At 39.7% G+C, this 2,962-nt stretch overlaps 1 protein-coding gene across 1 annotated transcript in view; it reads right to left on the bottom strand.

Moving 5' to 3' along the window:
- Positions 1 to 1,923, bottom strand: part of LOC107740818 (protein FAM57B-like) — a 22,555-nt gene extending 20,632 nt beyond the window's left edge. Inside the window, exon 1 of the mRNA XM_016553341.1 lies at positions 1,416 to 1,923. Coding sequence (XP_016408827.1) covers positions 1,416 to 1,537 — 122 coding nt within the window. The 5' untranslated portion in view covers positions 1,538 to 1,923. The remainder of the gene's footprint in view (positions 1 to 1,415) is intronic.
- Positions 1,924 to 2,962: the final 1,039 nt, after the last annotated feature.

Below are 2,962 nucleotides of genomic sequence, written 5' to 3'. Positions count from 1 at the left end.
TCTAAATGAGTCTACTCCACCAAGCTACTGTTATAAGCATGAGACCCGTCAGACTGGTCGTGGCGGCGGTGTTGCAACAATATATAGTGATATTCTCAATGTTACTCAGAAGACAGGATACAGGTTTAACTCAAGGTACAGGTTCAAAATCCTTCTGCTTAATGTTACACTGTCAGATATGCCAAAGAGATCTCTCCTATCTCTTGCTCTGGATTCTGTGTATAGACCGCCAGGGCCATATACAGATTTCCTAAAAGAGTTTGCAGATTTCCTCTCAGACCTGCAGTTATATCTCATCAAATGCACATTACTATTCCTTAGCTTGGGTTGAACAAATCTTTTTTGCTTGGTTGGAACAGCAGCTACGCTAATTATGTCTCTATTTGTTTCTCTGTTTCTGTCATGGGATTGACATCCTGTGGTATATCGTGAAAAGCGCTATACAAATAAACTTGAATTTAATTTAATTCTGCACCACAAGACAAGCACTGTCAATGACAATTTATGTTGAACCCGCCCAGAACTGATCTGAAACTGCTTATCTGCAAAAACGTGCATGTATGGATGACCACAGATAAAGGTTCCCCTCAAGGTTCCTTTGCAAATTTAAATAATGGTTAGTTAGTTTCAAAAATGCAGATGCTGAGTTTGAGAACATCTCAGTGGTTAAGGGTTGACTTTGTGTACTGGGTTTATTACCCACATTTGTTTGGATCTATTGGATTTCAAGTTCAATTCAGATCATTAAACACATATTTCACCTGACATGTTTGCATAACCTTAATCTGTGAAAATATAGAAGAGGTCAGTACAACGCTGGCCAGTGAATGGTTATTCTCCATGAACTGTCCATGGCTGAATTAACGAGGGAGTGATTAAAGTCATGAGATCAGCTGAATATAGGATAACATGAACAGAACCGATTAGAAACATAATTGAGCCCCTAAAACACACAAGCCACAACATAAATCAATCTGCCTTCTAAGTGTTACAAGGCCAATCAGGTACGTGCAGAGGGTCCAAGAAGGTCCTGGACAGATAAATTGTACAAGGGAATGATAATAATGTTTGTAAATATTGTTTAAAAAGTTACTGTAGTGTGGAAATATAGTTTTTTTATATATATATTGAGGTCCCTGGTTGACTGACAGTCTGTTTGGGGGTCCCTGGGACAGTGATGCCCCAAGATGCAAACATTGTAGTGGGATTTTAACAGCTGGTATAACTGTTTCTATCAAGGTGTTAAAATTTACCACAGAAACAAAAGAGTTTGTTTTATGTGAATGATATTAAATGTGTACACTATATTCTGATGTTTCAACCAGACAGAATGAAACTCGTTTTGCTACTAAACAGCAGTAAACTAGCAAATGATATTACAAGAGCTGTCTGGCCTCAACTGTCAGCAAACTCACCTCTCGCTGACCAGCACGACGTCGGCATCTGTCCACTGCTTGAAAATGGACGGGAGCACTTTTCTAAAAGTGAAGAAGAGACCGGGGAAGACCACAACGCCGCAAACCAACACTTGCAACATCTTGTCCCGCTGTAAAACCTGATCTGATGTTTGGTCGAAAACACGATACCGCGTTAAAATAGCAGCGCTGAGTCGGTGTGGTCAGGGTAGCATTAGAGCAGCGGTTCTCCTGCCTCAGCAGCGCTCACTGTCCTGTACACACACCGAATAACGGTGAAGGTGTCCGGTGATTGATTGCTCTTCACTCTTGCCTCTCAAGCCGGGACCAGCAAATATTCAGTTACATGTTACGCTTCGTGAACTGACGAGCCGCTTCAGCATGCGTTATCAACTTGTCAGTAACGCGAAGCTACATGCATAACGTCCGCAGGAACGATTAAAATAGTTGTTGAGACCAGGCGCATATCCGCTGCTCGGCGAGCGTTGCTCATTCCTGAGCGGGTTTAGAGTTGGAGAACAGTATGTCCGAATCGTGAACGAACCGAATCTTTTAAACCGAATCTTTTTAATGAGTCGTTTGAACTGGTTTACAAAACTGATTCGTTCACGAACCGGACTGAGCTGTGTTCTTTTTATTGAACATGATAGACAAAATACGTTTATCACGTAATTTATATGTAACGTTACAAATTAATAATTCGATTAATAAGGCAGGGCACACCATATACAAATGAACAAATCGGTCTTTGTCAGGTGACGTCACACTCACGAGAATCGAAGTGCATTTTGGGTATCGCCGCCATTTGTAAGGTATCAAAGCCGAGGTGTTCTGTAGTTGGAGAATTGTCTTTTTCATTTGATTTAAAATGGTACGTTCTTGTTGTGTTAAAGTCTGCAATAGTGAATTACATGATAGAAAAGGTCAAAAACTCACCACGAAGAAAGATATTTTAGGTCTCACACTTGTTTTTATACTGTAAACAAGATAATCATATATCCAACGAGGTTGGAGGCAGCGATGCCGGTGGCACTCAACTTTTTGCGTCAGGTAACGTTAGTATGGATCAGTGTTAATTGTTAATCATCATCAGTGACAAATTACATAAATTGACTTGAGATTATCTCGGTACCATATCTACTTGGTTTGCATCTGTTTCTCCAGTATGACGATTTAATCGGTCTTTACTGCACGGCTCTGTACACTTTTAGTTCACTGCTCATTGCAACGATACCTTCAAAATGGCGCCTCGGTGACGTCACACATAATAAACGCACGTGACTGACAAAGACCGATTGGGTTCTTCCATCTTCCTATAAATTAAATTATATCTTCCCAGCAAATCGGCAGATCTGTTTATGTAAACTTCACACGATTTAAAAATTTACAAAATCTTTGTAAATAGAGAGATTTTACCTTCAAACATTAATAAAGAATTTACCAAGAACCAACATATAGGCTACATCAATTAAAAAGTCTGCTTTACCTGAGTGGTTTAACAAGTAATGTTACGGAATAATACACTATAAATGCTTCTAATTAAAATA

Source organism: Sinocyclocheilus rhinocerous, unplaced genomic scaffold, assembly GCF_001515625.1.
Source record: "Sinocyclocheilus rhinocerous isolate Xijiao unplaced genomic scaffold, SAMN03320098_v1.1 scaffold2330, whole genome shotgun sequence".
Taxonomy (NCBI): Eukaryota; Metazoa; Chordata; class Actinopteri; order Cypriniformes; family Cyprinidae; genus Sinocyclocheilus; species Sinocyclocheilus rhinocerous.
This window is presented reverse-complemented; position numbering and strand designations above follow the sequence as displayed.